Source organism: Anopheles arabiensis, chromosome 2 (assembly GCF_016920715.1).
Source record: "Anopheles arabiensis isolate DONGOLA chromosome 2, AaraD3, whole genome shotgun sequence".
NCBI classification, from domain to species: domain Eukaryota; kingdom Metazoa; phylum Arthropoda; class Insecta; order Diptera; family Culicidae; genus Anopheles; species Anopheles arabiensis.
The window spans coordinates 69,415,978-69,432,861 of record NC_053517.1 but is presented as its reverse complement, the minus strand read 5'-3'; the positions used below and the strand labels follow the sequence as shown (position 1 = coordinate 69,432,861).

Here is a 16,884-nt window from a genome sequence, read left to right as displayed (position 1 = left end):
ACAGTAGTGACAGTAAGTCTGTATCGTTCATGCACTTTAAATTACAATCAACAAATATTATTTCGTACAAAATACTATTTTTCCGTACTATAACTTAGTGATTTCTACTTCTAATATTTATTGCCATATGGTGATAAAGTAATATGAGTTAAATTACTTATTTTTCGCCATACAGACCGTGTAAGCATTAAAAACGATATGTACCAACAAATGAAGTTTGTGCGAGGAACTTTAAGTTGTGAAATAACCAAAAATGTGTAGAGATAAGATTATCTTAAGAAAATCAAGTCATCTCTAAAAACATGTTTTACAAAAACCGAGCAAGCCCGGGATAAGGCAGTTGGAGGCAATTCTTCCGCAGAAACACCACTAACCACAAAATATGTCGACAGTATGGCCCGACCGTAATTACAATCATTGTTGTAAGCCTTCGATATAGGTTTGAAAAGAACGGAAAATCTATCGAACGGAATTCGGCAGTTTGTTGTGAATTAATTGTATAATTCCACGGCACACGGTCGATCTACGAGAAAAAAGTAAAACATCAAAACGTCGATCACCAATTTCCAGTAATTTACCGCTCGTGCAATATACATTATGTTGCAATATTAATGTTCTCCTTATTAAACCGACCCACCAGACCACCACTAGCAGCCAAAAATTGATAGGCCAATCGTTTCGAAACCATCATGCCGAAACATAAATGCCCTGCCAACTTCAAATTGGCAATTGAAACACAGTGAGATCGTCTCATATCGCCAGTGTGTCGTGTGGTGCGTTATTGTTGGCCCAGTAACCCTCATCATTCATGCACGTTGTCGAACGATTATGGCTGACTGGTGATGGAATAATTTCGCCCGTATTTCCCCTTAATGTCAGGTATAAATTGAAGCCCCAATCGCCCCACCAGTGTGTTCAGAGAGTGAGTGCGATTGTGCAACGGATGCACCGCGTGCGAAGCGCCATGCGTCTGATGGGGCACAAGCGAATGATGTTGTCGTCGTGGATTGCTGTACCGGCAATACTCCTAGCTGCGGTGGGTTTGGCCTGCGGATATGCTGTTACGAGCAACGATTACAGTGAAACAGTTGCTACATTTGTGTTTCGGTTTATACGTGACCATAAAGGCTTAAAGCTGGGCATCGTTTTCGGGTGTGATCAGAAGTTATTGCTCATTTACAACGTTTTATCGCAACTGGCGACCATAGGCGTCCGGGCGAGAATGGTCCACATCGGCCCGGGGCCGACACCGGACAGGAACGAACAAGAGCACGAGCGGTTTTCGAGCACTCTTCGGCAGTCGCTCGAATTTCATCAATTTGTGCTGCTCGATATGGCTTGCGAAAACGCACCGGATGTCCTGAAGCAGGTGAGCAGGTTGTTTATCCTAATGGTGCTGGGTCGGGTCTGGACCGCTTACCCGCCCATGCATGCCATGCACACGTGAAGCCGTCGGTCGTGGGAACAATGTGGCGCGTCTGTAACACGATTCGGTATTGTATTCTTCCGATAAAGGTCAGTGGGAAGCTGCTTTATTCATAACATTTGCCTTCGCAGCTATCACTGCAGCAAGGCTTAACTTTGACAGACATTATGGTGGAAAGGCGAACGTGGCCGCTTTACCAAGTGGCGGCCGGTCGGTACAATTGTAACGGGAACGGTTAAGATCGTTGGCAACGTGTGGTAGCTCACACGTGTATTAAATGGCTTGCGATTGTAGGTGGAGTGTAAAGGAGGTAACAGGCTTGGATTAATTTTACCTGCCTCAATAATCGAACATCTGTTCGTGTGGTAATCATGAAACTGTGGTACGGGAGTGTACAGTTCAAGAATCGTGTTTTTGTTTTTTTAAACTGCACTTTGAAAGCCATAAAAAAGATTTATTGGAAAAATATCTTCAAATACTTTTCTCAAACACTTTTCTTTTACTGTACTGCAGGCATCGAGATATGAACTCTTCAATGCGTCATTTCATTGGCTAATAATTGATAACCATTACAACAGTGTCGAGGAAGAAGGTACCACTGGTGAAAATCGTCTCTTCACGTGTCCTTGGACTATGATCACCAACAGCACCGAGAATGGCGGAACGGCTAAACCGATACAATCCTTCACCAACGGCACCGAACCGGACGGTGCGATGGACAGCGACTGGACAGCTAGTAGCAACGGCAGTGAAGCAACTGCCAGCGGCCATACCTTCGACCTGCTTGCAACAATGAACGTTAGCATCAATGCGGAAATAACCGTTGCAAGCCCTACGGATCCATCCTATCGGGGATTCACACTCTATGATCTCTGGTAATCATCCGTTTCTATTGTTTGCGCTGTTGCTTTAGTGTTAGACACACATTGCATTGCAGCTTTTAGCTGAAGCGAGGATAGCACCCCCCACGTTTCACACGCTCGTCATTATTGGTTAGCTTTTTCGCTTGTTTCTTCTTCAATACCATACCATGCTCACAGGCTTACGGAGAGAATGAGGTCTCACATATTGCTTGAGTCCGTAATCTTGCGCTATTCACGTGCAAGTACGATTAGTTGTTATCAATGTGCACAAATAGGCTTGCTCTTGGACTGTAGAAGAGTGTACACAATACAATGTTCGAATAGCAATACCTACACACCATGGCTGAATCTCATCAGCGACGTGTATTTTCGCCGTATGCAAAGATTATTGGTAAATGGGTAGGAGTAGTAAAGAAATACTACGTAAATTATGCCATGGTAAAATTGACATATGGTGTGTTAAAAGTAATACCCTTAAATGGTTTAAAAATAGAATCACCTTGTTTCCGCCCGGGTTCGAACCGGGGACCTTCTGCGTGTGAAGCAGACGTGATAACCGCTACACTACGGAAACGTTGGTGAAGGGAGGGCGCAAACATACGAACGGGTGTGGTAAATTATGAAATTATGAAATATTTTCTTAAAATTCCAAATTCTAGTAAATTAAAAGTAAAAAAGCAAGTTAAATGTCTTGTCAATAAGGTATAATTTAAGGAATAATAGCTAATAATCGCATTTGTCCGCTCACTTTTTAGCATGATGAATTGTTCTTACGGATTGTTTTTGTCTGCCACTCTTTTTTGAATAGTTTTGACGTGATGTCACTGTCTTGAAACGGGTTAGACACCTGATAACTGCCAATTTGATAAATATAATTGCATTACAGGGTTTTACCTGTCACTTTCGAATGTAACCATTGTTATTCATCGCGTGAAAATGTTATTCCACATCGATCTGACTTTTCATTTCCATCATAATTGTTTTTAGTTTCTTCAGCATGATATTCAACACTTCAACGGGCTGCTGCTATCGTTTTTATCACTGAGGTTTGAAGCCGGATCGTATCATCCGTATCACATCAGAGTGATGTGGAATAACATTTTGCACGCGGTGAAAAACAATGTTTACATTCGAAAGTGTCTTGGAAAACCCTGTAACATACAGTGCTTCAAATTTTATCAAACTGAGCTTACAGGGCTTTCCAAGTCACTTTCGAATGTGCACATCATTATTCACCACTTCCAAGATGTTTGGTTTGGCCAAATGGTGGAAGCTGTTGATTTATTAATTTCCATAAAAAAATCTCAATTCTTACACATGATTTTAAACACATCATAAATAACTGTCAAACTTCAGCTTGGGATGTGTTGAAAATCATGTGGAAGAAGTGAAACATTATTGTGATGCAAATACAACATTTGAATTTGCTGTTGAAAAACATCTCGCCATGAATGAAAAATATTGTAGACATTTGAAATTGTCTCGCAAAACCCTGTATTAAACTTTGGGGATGTTTAGACAATTTCTTGGATAAAAAACTATTTTCCTAATCAAATATGATCTTCCTAAAAACTTGCTATATTTTTTTTCTATACGTTGTGGAAATTTAAAAAAAAACTTACGAAATCGTGTATAAAAATGAATCCTTGGTTTATTATCGTGTTATCTGAGTATCTGAGTTAACGGCATTCCACTGTATTCAGTTTCTTTGATTTAAAATATAATGTAAAATGTTTTTGAAAAAAATTGAATGTACTTAAAAATATATACAAATTACAGGTTTAATGATAACTAAACTGAATAACTGAAGGATAAAGAATAGCAATCAAATTTGTTTAAAATAGTACAAAAGAAAGGTGAACATCGTAAACCTTGCATTACACAAAGCATGAATAGAGTTTATGAAACCTTTTTCAATGAAATATTCTTTCCTTTCTTGTGTTGATTAGATTAAAAGAGATTGGCGAAGCGTTGTAAAGTATTCCGCTTTTCTTTTAGCTGTAGTTCCTTCAATATAGAATAATGCAATTTTAGCAAAGTATAAGTAGCAGCAATGGAAAACAGGAAAAAAATCTTACTGCAGTCATGTATAGCAAGCAAATCCGAGTTTGTTTTTGCTCTTTTACGAAGGAATCCCGGATTCATCAGTGGCGGTAAATTGAAAATAGAACCGTTGGGCTGCTACTCGCCCGCCGAAGGGCTGCAGATACCAAAGCGCGAGTCGACCGTCGTTCGCCGGCGCAACATGGACGGACTGCGGCTAAAGATAATGACCGTGGTGACACAGAAACCACACCAACCGTTCGAACTGTACCTAACGACGCCACAGAACACCCATCTCGACTCTGTCCATCGCTACAACTACGGGCTGATGGGCATGCTGAAGGAATTCTACAACTTTACGTAAGTGCTTGCTGCCGCGGGAGGCTAAAGTTCGATTCATTAAGGATGATAAAGGGGCAGGCGGTTGGGGGACGGAAGGGATGATTGTTGAGCTTGGGCAGCTCTTGTGGTTTAACTTTTCACACATGATTGATGATTATTATGACGCTAGACCGGACCAGATACGTTCGATGATGATGGTGATGATGATGTTTGCCGATGAAGTGGGTTAGGTTAAGCGTCCGTACGCGAGACCCACCCAGGCTGACGATGTCCAGTTCTGATAAAGTGGCGCTCCGGGAGCCAGAAGGAGTCGTGGCTTGTTTGACAGTTTGGGGGTTCGGTGTCGTTTTTGTTCGCACTTGGTAAAACTTTTGCGGACACTAGCCTTAGTAGGGGTTTGAGCTTTGGTGGGGTGGTACGGGACAAGGTATATTGCAACTTCCGTACTAAAGTCATCAAACTTGTGCTTCTCTCGGTACAACGAACACGGGCGCAGTTTCGTCAACCGGCGCACCAAGAGCTGGGGATATTTGCGGAACGGCAAGTTTGATGGTATGATCGGTGCTTTGTCCCGGCGAGAGGTTGATCTTGGCGGTTCGCCCATGTTCTTTCGCCAGGAGCGCCATCGCGTCGTCAGCTACACTACCCGCACCTTTGTCGAGCGGTAAGTATGATGGGGTGTACCGGTTGGTGGCCCTTTTTTATCGGCTTTCTTTGCTTTTTCTTACCTTGGTTTTTCTGTACGTACAAATATTGTTGCAGACCGTGCTTCATCTTTCGCCATCCGCCGCGCAATGATGCGGTAAAGAATCCGTTCCTGCTTCCGTTTGAAATAATCGTATGGTACTTAATGGTTGGCTGCGGCTTAATCTTGGTGACAGTTTTGTGCTTCAGTTTTTTCGTCGAAGATGCAGGTAAGAGTGAAAGAAAGAAATAGCAAATGGAGAGAACCGAGAGTAATATAACTAGTGCTTTGATTGTAGCGTTGAATTGAGCGAATTGCAATATCATTATTGTTTTCTATGTCGGAGCAGAATTTTATTTACAATTCAATGCTAAAACTAGATGAGTTTGTTGCTTCCTGATAAAAGATACCAATGCCCAACTAGCTAATCAAATATTGTAATGATGTAATAGGCTCTAACTAACAAGGACTAACAAGGACAAAATGTGTATCATGTGTAATAATAGCCGCCTATGTGTAAACGCTGATTGAATCCATAACGCGCAAGTTGTTAAGCCATCCGACTGGATCTTTAAACCAAGACAGTCAGGGACAGGAATAGACAGGGATAGTCTGCAAATAAATTTAGGGTTGATTTTAGAGTTTGGTTTGACATTCTTCACATTAAGACTACTTAAACCATTTTAATAGCGATTAAATTGGGTAAGCACAACATAGAGCGCCACTAAAATCACTAAATCGTTACAGCTCGAGATGAGTAACAATTAATCAGATTCATGCATCTATACGAATCTTCAAAGTGAATCTTCGAACCTGAACGAGAGATGAATATCTAAATAATCTTCAAAGATTTATGAATTTCTCAAAACTTCCGAATCTCTGAAGATTCATCAATAGTCGTCCCAAAATCTCATTCATAGTGGAAACTTGATTGCTTGAATGAATCTTTAGCGACCTAAGAATGGAAGACAATCATGCATTTTTAGGATATTTGCAAAGATTCATGCAGAAGTGTCCTGAAACGTTCAAGGATTTGCGCCTTTGTCTACGAATATGTTATCCCATAATAGCACGTCTTCATGCCATCTTGCAATCTCAGTTGGGACTACCACAACTTCTCTGTTCTTTTGCCTTCTAAAACTTTACGCGTTGGGTCACCCGGTTTAACACTTTGACCGCCGGCCTGACGTCACAGTTTGCGAGTGAGCACGTAGCGCATGAGAAGAGAGCGATGAGAGCGACAATTGTTCGTGCGACTATTATCACTCTTTTGTTTCATTTCGATAAGCGGCGTAGCACATGTCGTTCTCGTTCTCTCTTTCCTACCTCATTCGTTATCAAGAGAATTGGTGAGCGTCAGATACAGAGCTGAGCGGTGAACAAAGCCGTCATGCGATTTCATATGACGCGGCGCTTAAAGTGTTAAGGTGTGTAACATGGTCAGCCCACCGGTGCCTGACAATCGCAACTCATACAACTCGTCGTTGTAGTGGCTCCTCCATTGTCTTTTCCCACACACAGGGTCTAAACCCCTTTTTTGTTTCTTGAGATATGGAGAGTATCCATGTCTTAAAGACATATGTGAGTACTGGTATTATGTATTACGATATAGCTCGAGCTAGGACCGTCGGGACATATAGATTATATGGGGTAAACTTTTAACACGCATGTGTGTGTTCTCTAATTTCTATCGGCTCAATGGTCTAGGGGTATGATTTTCGCTTCGGGTGCGAGAGGTCCCGGGTTCAAATCCCGGTTGAGCCCATGATATTTTTGAAGAAACCCAAGGAAACGATTACTATGATATCCAACATCGAACACAACACCACTACTGCCAATCGTTGTGAAGTCGTGTAACCGCGCGGCTACATGAGGTGAAATATACAGCGAAATGAACTATTTGACAGATCAAATATCTGACAGGTACAGCTAAAGCAGCGGAAGGCAAAGGATTTGACTGATTTTTAAAGATGGGAAGAAATGATTCGTACACAACTTACTGAAGATCTTTTAGTGTACCATATTATACCATCGTACTTTTTCAACTTTCATTAAAGTACTATGGAATGACGGACTGTTCAGTATGTTCGAACTCGCGGTCAATATCCCCGTAACTTTTGCATGAAAAAATGTTGGTTGAAGCGAACTGTCATTGTAGGTTAGTTGGGTCGAACTGTCATTTGACAGATGTTGGGTATTGTCCAACTAAGCATGAAAGCATGAACTATTATATACACTTGTAAATAAACTCTCACTCTATTATCTGAACTCGAACCATCCAGACGTGTGTTTCCAATAGGTTATGGGCCCAGACCCAACGCAGTAAAACAAAATGGCTACCAGTTCTGCAAATAATTTACCGTCGATTGAAAGGCTTGTTGGTCGCGAAAATTGGCCAACGTGGAAGTTTGCTGTAGAAACTTTCCTTGAGTTGGAGGACCTGTGGCAGGCGGTAAAACCGGAAGATGAGACGAAAGTGGACAAGCAGAAGTGCCGGAAAGCGAGAGCAAAAATTATTTTGCTGTTGGACCCGATCAATTACGTCCATGTTAAAGATGCGGAAACTGCGCGGGACGTGTGGAAGAAGCTGGAAGCAGCGTTCGAGGATACGGGACTAACGCGTCGTGTAGGACTTCTAAGGAAACTCATCAACACAACGTTAGCATCGTGTGCGTCTATGGAAAGTTTCGTGAACGACATAGTGGGCACAGCACACCAGTTGCGTGGTATTGGTTTCGACATCAGTGAAGAGTGGATCGGCACGTTACTTCTCGCCGGGTTACCTGATGAATACAAGCCGATGATCATGGCGCTAGAAAATTCTGGAACGGCGATAACTGGCGATATCATAAAAGCTAAGTTGCTGCAGGAATACAAATCGAGTGCGTCATCTGAAAAGGCGGTCTTTCTTGGAACGACGAAGCATCAATGGCAGCTGAAAAATCAACAAGGTGTACCATCGAAGCAGACAAAGGGACCGAAGTGCAGGCGTTGCGGTAAGTTCGGCCATATTGCCCGAAACTGTACAGTGAATGCGTCTTCGTTAAGCATGGTGCTGGGAACAGTGGGAACAATGAGTGGTGCGAATAACGATACGTGGTACTTTGATTCAGGTGCGTCTGAACATTTCACGAACAATCGTAATTTGTTAGAAAACGAGTGTGCGGCAAGTGGTACTGTAAGAGCAGCGGATAAACAAGCGATGGAAGTTATTGCGAAAGGCTCTATCAGGTTTAACACAAAATGCATTCCAAAGGGCACAACGGTTAACGTAGAAAATGTGAAGTATGTCCCGGGAATATCAAACAATTTATTATCTATTAGCCAAATAGTTCGACAGGGCAAAGAAGTTCATTTTACCAACAAAGGAGTAAAAGTGACTGGACCAAACGGCATTGTTATTGCAACCGGTAGTCACGACGTTACGAATGGCTTATTCCCGTTAGAAGAGAGAAAAGATAGTTTTGCGATGGCGGTTACATCTAAAGCTGTAGATTCAGCTACATGGCATAGAAGAATGGGACACCTTAATTATAGCAATTTAAAGATGTTAAAAGATGGATTAGCATCCGGTATAACGTTTAATGGGATTGAGTTTGAAAATTGCGTAATATGTGCGAAAGGAAAACAGTGTCGTCTCCCATTTCCTAAAATAGGCAGTCGAGCCGAAGATATATTAGAAATCGTTCATTCGGACATATGCGGTCCAATGGAAGAAACGTCATTAGGAGGAAAGCGATATTTTATAACGTTCATAGACGATAAAACAAGAAGAGTTGCTGTATATTTCTTAAAACAAAAATCAGAAGCGGAAGTATTAGGAGCTTTTGAAGATTTTCGTATCAAAGCGGAAAGAGAGACCGGGCGCAAACTAAAAATATTGCGTAGTGACAATGGAAAGGAATATACGAACCAATTATTACAAAACAGGTTAAAAGAACTAGGGATCAAACATCAAACTTCAACCGAGTATACCCCAGAACAAAATGGCCTAGCGGAAAGGTTCAATAGAACAGTAGTAGAAAAAGCGCGTTGCATGCTGTTTGATGCAAATTTACCCAAACCCTTTTGGGCGGAAGCTGTTCTAACGGCCAAGTATCTCATCAATAGATCACCCACGAAGGGGCATAATCTAACTCCGGAAGAAGCTTGGAGTGGTCGCAAGCCTAACCTCACTCACATTCGTGTGTTTGGATCAAAAGCGATGGCACACATTCCAAAGCAAAAGCGATTGAAATGGGATAGGAAGTCTAAGGAAGTAATACTCGTAGGATATGACGAAACTGCTAAGGCATATAGGCTTTATGATCCTGAAAGGAAAGACGTTATGAGAAGTCGCGACGTTATTTTCATAAACGAATGTAGCAGTCACAATCAAGAGATGCTCCCAGACAGTGAACAAACCCGAAATACGTTTGTTAGTTTAGATTATGATCCTACGCTTTCCGATAACCTGGTTGAAACATCTCAAACGCAACATACAGAAACTTTAAGACGTAGTGAAAGGCCTCACAAGTTACCAACACGTTACAACGACTATGTAGGACCAGAAATAGCAGTTCGTTGTATTTCTGGTGTAGACCATGAAACTGAGACCCTTGTTGATCCTCCAGATTTACATGGATTAGTTGCGAATCATACAACCAGCCAAGCCATAATGCATGATCCACGTACTGTAAATGAAGCTTTACATAGTGAAGATGCTAGTAAGTGGCGAGAGGCAATGGATGAGGAATACCAATCACTCCTTGATAACAACACCTGGGACTTAGTCAAGTTACCAACCGATTCTAAACCAATAGGTTGTAAATGGGTTTTTAAAACCAAAGTAAATGAGGATAACAATACAATTCGTTACAAAGCTAGACTAGTTGCGCAGGGATTTACACAAAAATTCGGAACAGATTATGATGAGATATTTTCTCCAGTAATGAAACAGACTACTTTTAGAGTACTGCTAACTGTAGCTAGCCAGAAAAATATGATTGTTAAACACGTTGATGTAAAGAATGCTTATCTTAATGGAGATTTAGCAGAGACCATTTACATGAAACAACCCGAAGGGTACGCTATAGGCGATAAAGACACGGTATGTCGATTAAGGAGGAGTTTATACGGATTGAAACAGTCCGCGCGTGTTTGGCACCAAAAGGTCGATTCTACTTTCAAAGCAATAGATTTTGTACAATGTAATTCAGATCCTTGCCTTTACACAAGAAAGCACGGACAAGCTTTTGCTTATGTACTGGTATACGTTGATGATTTGATAATCATAACTCAGACAAATAGTGAATTTGAAGCTATTTTGGAACATCTGAAAAACAACTTCAAAATGACCAATTTAGGGGATATTCATCATTTCCTAGGTATTGAAATTGAAAAGGATGAGCAAGGATACAAGTTAGGACAATCTGGATACATTCAAAAACTTGCGAAAAGATTCAACCTGGAAAATGCCAAAATGACTCCGGTACCCATTGAATTAGGCTACTTAAAGCAGAAGGAGGAGGATTATGAGCCACTTCCAGATAACAAAAATTATCTTAGTCTCATTGGAGGTCTGCTTTACATAGCCGTGCACACTAGACCAGATATCGCTATTAGTACATCAATATTAGCTCAAAAATCCAGTAAACCAACTCAACAAGATTGGATAGAAGCGAAAAGAGTTTTGCGATATTTGATAGCAACTATTGATCATAAGTTGCAGCTAGGTTCAACAAACCAACAAGTACAAATGTACGTAGATGCCGATTGGGCAAGTGACTCCAACTCAAGAAAATCTAACTCCGGTTTTCTAATCCTGTTAGGTGGAGGAGTTGTTGCATGGGGTTCTCGAAAACAAACCTGCGTTGCTTTAAGCTCTACCGAGGCCGAATTCGTAGCATTAGCTGAAGGTTGTCAGGAGCTTATATGGGTTAGACGATTGCTAGAAGAAGTAGGACTAGAAATTAAAGAGCCTATAGAAGTGTTTGAGGACAATCAAAGTTGCATTAAAATGGTTAATAGTGAACGTATAGAGCGACGTAGCAAGCATATCGAGACACGTTATTTCTTTGTGCGCGATTTGCAGCAAAAGGAAGTCATTAATATCAGATACTGTCCTACAGAAAACATGTTAGCAGATTTGTTGACGAAGCCGCTTGCGCGTATTAGACTAAGTAAATTGCGTCAAGAAATAGGACTGGTTACGATTTAGGAAAGCCAGTTCGAGGAGGAGTGTTGGTTGAAGCGAACTGTCATTGTAGGTTAGTTGGGTCGAACTGTCATTTGACAGATGTTGGGTATTGTCCAACTAAGCATGAAAGCATGAACTATTATATACACTTGTAAATAAACTCTCACTCTATTATCTGAACTCGAACCATCCAGACGTGTGTTTCCAATAAAAAATATGCCATTTTCGGCTGATTGTAGAAAAAAACTAAGAAAGATAATTTCTTTACATTTACATCTGTTGAAAGGGAATTATTTAAGCTTGCACTAATAAGTTCAAGACTTTGCGAATTGCCCTTCGTAGGAATTTTCACCATAGTGCACGAAGACATGCATGATTTAAGTTCTACCTTCGATTTTCATCAATTCCTCCTAAGTTGTTGTTAGAAAATTGTTAGAATAAAGTTTTTGCATCACGTTGGTGCAGAAAAAAATTGATGCGATACAGGTGACGGATGTTGGACCAGTTTGCGGACTAGGGTGTTATATCGAAATTCTGTCGAAATTCACCTGAAATGATTGTATTGAGTTTTCGCGTAATTGGTTGCCACTGCGAAGCCAGTGGATGCGATTTCTAATTCCTGATCTATTTATTCATGTTTCCCAGGTATTATTTTACTGTTTGGTGGGTTGCATCGATCTCCCGGTCCAGCTAACGCAGTAATATAGTCACTTCAGTTCATTTCAGCTTCCTCAACCTCAAAAATGAACCTGGGTTTTCTTTCGATGCTTTGGTTGGTGACCAAAATGCCGAAACGGGTATATACGACGTCAATAAACAAATTTTGTCTGCTGACTGATGGGATACTACTACTCAAAGAGCAATTAACGTTTTGTTAGTCCGGGTTAAGATAAACCCATGAAAAATAGACAATTGTTGTCCATGGTTTTAATGCAACCGTTATGTAATATTAATATTATTAATATTATTATTATTATTAATATTAATTATTATTAGAGGTGGTCCCGTGGTACAGTCGTCAACTTCAACGACTCAATAACATGCCCGTCGTAGGTAGAACAAGTCTAGAATGGACCGTCCCCCCGTAGCAAGGATTACGCCGATTACGTTACGCCAAATAGAAGAAGAAGATGTAATATTAACATTTTTTTAATACTACAATAAGAGTATCTAAATGAAGGTTGCATACGAAATTTTATGATTTCATGATAAAAAAATTAGATTTTAAGTAGGTTTTATCAATTTTGAACCATGCTTGGATGACACAATTATAGAAAACTGCAATAATACCAATCGCATTGCTTGATAACACTTACCAATTATTTTGTTACTAAAATTTTGCCTCAAAAGTTTGCCGACCGCTGAGCTAAAGGGTTAGGGGAGACACAACATCCGCTTTCGAAATTCTATTAAAAATAATATCTTCTTAAGCAGAACATTCCCTAATTGGAAGAAATTATTAACTGTTGACTAAAAATTGACGAAGTACTCGATATTGAAGTTATTCAATGGATTTAATTACGATTTTGTTTGATGTTATTTGTTTACATTGCACATTAGCTGGTTGCTGTGATGCTTTATCCGTTAGATATTTCGCCTGTCAAATAGTTCATTTCGCTGTATATTTCACCTCATGTAGCCGCGCGGTAACTTTATTGTGAATGTTGTCGATAAATGTTGTTGTCCAGTTTTGTGTTTGTTTTTCTAACGTTTCTATCGGCTCAATGGTCTAGGGGTATGATTTTCGCTTCGGGTGCGAGAGGTCCCGGGTTCAAATCCCGGTTGAGCCCATGATATAGTTATGTACACATGCGCTACGCGCTATGATACAGGTGCTGAGTAAGAAAACGGTCGCCAGCGAGCCATCGATGTTACTCCACGCGCGGAGTCAGGTTCCAACGGGAACTCCACTGGAAGCAGGTTCCCACGACCAGGTGTGGTGTCGTATGCTCAGACGGACCGAGGCAACATGATCATCATAAACGTGGACGACAACGTGACCGGCAAACCTGGCAGCACCGAAAACACCAGCCTAGCTAAATACCACCGAATCCAGAAGTTAGCTTTAGTCTTAGTTTAGCAGTTCGCAAATAAAGATCCCCAGTAATATTTTTTAAAACTTACTCCGGGTTATCATAAACATAATTGGCGCAGTCGGCTAGGCCCAATTCACGTTCAGTGACAAGTGTTCAAGTATAGTGCAGTGAAATAACGGAAATAAATCTGTGTATCGCCCGGACTTTGCTCCATCGCCCGATCCGTGGTTGACTCGTGACGATCGCGTGAATTTCATTATTTCATAAAGTGTAAGAACAAGTGCACGAACGGTTGGTTTCAACTATTTAGAATTGGAAGAGAACATTCGAACAAAAGCTAGCGGCAAGACTCCCCAGCCAGCGTTACTGGGTAAACTAATCAACGCAGGACAATCGCTGACCCAACCCGTGGACAACGAGCGACCAAGGAAGAAAAGGAAGGACAATCGCTGACCCAACCCGTGGACAACGAGCGACCAAAGAAGAAAAGGAAGGACAAAGCAAAGGACAGGTAACGGAAAACCCTAATTTCCCGACACGTGGATAAAAAAGGTGAGTTACATCCTAAAGCATAAGTTCCCCACTCTTATAATAAAAAAGGCGGTAGGCAACAAACAATTTTTATAATTGAATGCCAAAATATACCCCTTTCCCAAAAGTTCGTTCTTTGAAATTCACTAGGGACAAGAAAATTCCAGTGAAAATGGAACAAAATATACACGCATTGATTGAATCTATGCGCTCGTTAGAGGAACGCGTTAACACACTCCAAGCGGAAAATGATAGTTTACAACGCTTCCAACAACAACAACAGCCAACGACCTCGAGTCGCAGTGCTGACTATTTTCGTATCCCGGATCCAATTAGGGTCATTCCCGGATTCGACGGAAACAAAAACAGTTAATCGGTTGGTTAACAACAGTTAAAAAAACACTAGACCTCTTCAAAAACAATGTGGCACCAGAAATATTTAGTGTCTACGAACAGACCGTAATTAATAAGATAGAGGGCAAAGCACGTGATACTATTTGTGTGAACGGAAACCCTACTACTTTTGATGAAGTCGCAGATATTTTGCAGAACGTTTATGGCGATCGAAACAACATCGCAACGTATCAAACACAACTGTGGAACCTAAAACAAAACGAATCTTTGAGCCTTCACTATAGAAAAACAAAAGAAATTTTGATCAATATGAAATCAGTAGCAAGACAGAATACGGTATACGCTTCACATTGGGAGGCAATTAACCTGTTTTTAGAACAAGAATGCCTCGCTGCGTTCATAAATGGTCTGAGCAAAACATATTTTGGATATGCACAAACCGCACAACCAGAAGACTTGGAATCAGCTTACGCCTTTCTATGCAGATTCCAAAACGCCGAAAGAACTAAATCAAACACCAATAATGGGTTCGAAAAACATCCTAGTGTCGACAAAAATGTAAAAAGGGATAATAAATTTTCACAACCTAAACACCTTGAAAATAGACCATTCAATAACATGAAACCATCTTCAGATCGTACAAAAATTGTTCCCATGGATGTCGATCAATCCTTACGGTCCAATATGAGAAACAAAATTTTCTCGCATACAGCCGAAGAAGATGACGGAAAAACAATATCAGAAGAATCCGATTCAGACGAAGAAACCGATAATGAAGAAGATGTAAATTTTCAAATTACTGCAAACTTAAACCCACCGAGTTAAACGCAATTAACGGACTACCCTTTTACACAACAAAATTAAATGGCTCAAACATCAAACTTTTAGTAGACAGCGGAGCGAACAAAAACTTTTAAATCCAGAATTAGTTCCACTAACTCAAAGAGTAAAATGCGAAACAATCACCATAAAAAATAAAAATGGTAAGTTCAAATCACAAGAATGCACATTCATAACTATTCTAGATAAAAAATTAAAATTTTACCTTTTCAAATGTCACAATTATTTTGACGGAATACTCGGATATGAATCACTCTCCGATATGGAAACACTAATTGATACAAAAATCATAAACTTATTCTACCCGATCGTACAATCGACTTAGAAATAAGAACATTAGAACCCCCTTCAATTACATTAAATGCTAATAATTCTCAAATTATAAAGCTTCCTGTTTCTCAAACAAAAGGAAACATTTTTCTTCCAAAAGACATTCAAATAAAAGATGCAATAATTCCTTCAGGCGTTTATAAAGCAAAACAAGGATATGCTAAAGTTCTTGCCAGGAATTACGGCGACACATTAACATTTCATTGGACTAAACCAGCAAAAACATATGAATTAGACAAAATGATCGAAATAAATCACATGAGCACACACCCATATAATGATCATCCACAAAATTACATAGCAAATCTCGAAAATTTAATTCGCACCGATCATTTAAACAAAGAAGAAAAACATAAACTTTTCGAAATTCTTAAACAAAATCTAGGCATCATCCATCAAGAAAAAGAAAAACTTTCATGCACCACCGCTATTAGACATCGAATAAAAACTAAAGACGATATACCCATTCACACAAAAACTTATAGATACCCCAATATTCATAAAGCAGAAGTGAATAGGCAAATCGAAGAAATGATTGCTGACGGTATTATCCAACATTCTATATCCCCATGGACATCCCCAATCTGGATAGTCCCTAAAAAATCAGATGCAAGTGGAAAGGAGAAATGGCGCATCGTGGTTGACTATAGAAAATTGAATGAAAAAACGATCGATGATCGATACCCTATTCCCAATATAGAAGAAATTTTGGACAAGTTAGGTAGAAGCATGTACTTCACTACACTTGATTTAAAATCCGGCTTTCATCAAATTGAAGTTGATAAAAAGGATAGACCAAAAACAGCTTTTAGCACAGAAAAAGGACACTTCGAGTTTATACGAATGCCCTTTGGCTTGAAAAACGCACCTGCTACTTTTCAACGAGCCATGAATAATATTTTAGGTGACCTTGTAGGAAGAAACTGTCTCGTATATCTAGATGATATTATTATTTTTGGTAAATCACTCCAACAACATTTGGACAATTTGAATAAAGTGTTGAAAAAATTAATTGAATCAAATTTGAAGGTTCAATTAGACAAATGTGAATTTTTAAGAAAAGAGTGTGAATTCTTAGGACACATCGTAACTCAAGATGGCATCAAACCCAATCCAAACAAAATAGAAAAAATATTGCATTGGCCCATACCAAAAACAACAACCCACATTAAAGGCTTCTTAGGAATCCTTGGTTATTACAGAAAATTCATAAAAGATTTTTCAAAACTGACCAAACCTCTCACAAAATGTCTTAA

The 16,884-nt window shown here is 40.0% G+C and overlaps 1 protein-coding gene and 2 non-coding genes across 3 annotated transcripts in view; all 3 read left to right on the top strand.

Moving 5' to 3' along the window:
• The first annotated feature begins 798 nt into the window (after positions 1-798).
• Positions 799-16,884, top strand: part of LOC120893225 — a 32,618-nt gene continuing 16,532 nt past the window's right edge. The window contains exons 1-5 of the mRNA XM_040294993.1: positions 799-1,369; positions 1,940-2,301; positions 4,420-4,692; positions 5,171-5,338; positions 5,437-5,588. Of these exons, the coding sequence (XP_040150927.1) occupies positions 809-1,369; positions 1,940-2,301; positions 4,420-4,692; positions 5,171-5,338; positions 5,437-5,588 (1,516 nt within the window). The 5' untranslated portion in view covers positions 799-808. The remainder of the gene's footprint in view (positions 1,370-1,939; positions 2,302-4,419; positions 4,693-5,170; positions 5,339-5,436; positions 5,589-16,884) is intronic.
• Trnap-cgg lies at positions 7,052-7,123 on the top strand. Its single transcript has one exon. It is a non-coding gene; the product is annotated as a tRNA-Pro (tRNA).
• On the top strand, positions 13,256-13,327 carry Trnap-cgg. The gene has a single exon. It is a non-coding gene; the product is annotated as a tRNA-Pro (tRNA).